A 1,035-nucleotide genomic window follows, 5' to 3' on the forward strand; every position below is an offset into this window, starting at 1 on the left:
GGGCGAAATACCACTAAGCATTTCACCCGGCGTGCTAACGTTTCTGCCAGCTCGCCGCCTTAATAATAATAATAATAATAATAATAATAATAATAATAATAATAATAATAATAATAATAATTTCTAACATTGGCAGAATACTACGGATTCTGATGGTTGAGAGCAGTAGATAAATCTTCTGAATATCTGAGTGGTCCTTTTGTTATGGAATCTTGAAAGCAGAATTGATTTTTGTATGATTTGGGATTGAATTCAGACGATAATTACGCAACTAAATATGGAAATTTGGTCAATACTCTTCTAGTTTTGACAATTCATTAAAATTGGATTCCGGATCTACTCGTGTATAAGTTACTCTATGTTATACTCAAATTGTAGCTGAAAAAAAAAAAAACCCATCAGGGGTGCGACTTATACATGGGGCGAAACTAAAGCCATTATTTAGAAAAAATATTTGGTACCAAGATTTAACACTAAATTAGGGTACGATTTAAACACGAGTAAATATGGTATATATGTATATATATTTTACCCGTTTCACTCGGTAAACATTCACACGGATCTTCGGCCCAGATACGGAAGTTAATTCCATATCATTTTTCTGAAGGTCTTTGTACATAAATATGCCTTGTACAACATGGTATTTAAGAAAGGCTTCCAGGGCAACAGAATCGTTTTTCAACTCCTGAAGAAAGGAATGACCCATTTCGTCAAAGGCCTCATCAGTCGGTGCAAAGATAGTCCATTGTCCTTTAAAGAAATACAGAGAGAATTATATATATGCATATATACACACACACACATATGCACACACACATATACATACATACATACATATATACATACATCCATCCATCCATACATACACACACACACACATACACGCACACACACACATACACGCACACACACACATATATATATAACATACACGTACATATGCATATATATATATGTATATATATATATGTGTGTGTATATATATGCATATGTATGTGTGTATATATGTATGTATATATATATATATATATATAT

General features: G+C 32.3%; 1 protein-coding gene across 1 annotated transcript in view; it reads right to left on the reverse strand.

Annotated features, from left to right (window-relative positions):
- The window catches only part of LOC106876371 (stabilin-2), a 38,634-nt gene that overhangs the window by 24,152 nt on the left and 13,447 nt on the right, over nt 1-1,035 (reverse strand). Inside the window, exon 7 of the mRNA XM_052972601.1 lies at nt 533-756. Within this exon, the coding sequence (XP_052828561.1) occupies nt 533-756 (224 nt within the window). The remainder of the gene's footprint in view (nt 1-532; nt 757-1,035) is intronic.

This window comes from Octopus bimaculoides, chromosome 14 (genome assembly GCF_001194135.2).
Source record: "Octopus bimaculoides isolate UCB-OBI-ISO-001 chromosome 14, ASM119413v2, whole genome shotgun sequence".
Classification (NCBI taxonomy): Eukaryota; Metazoa; Mollusca; class Cephalopoda; order Octopoda; family Octopodidae; genus Octopus; species Octopus bimaculoides.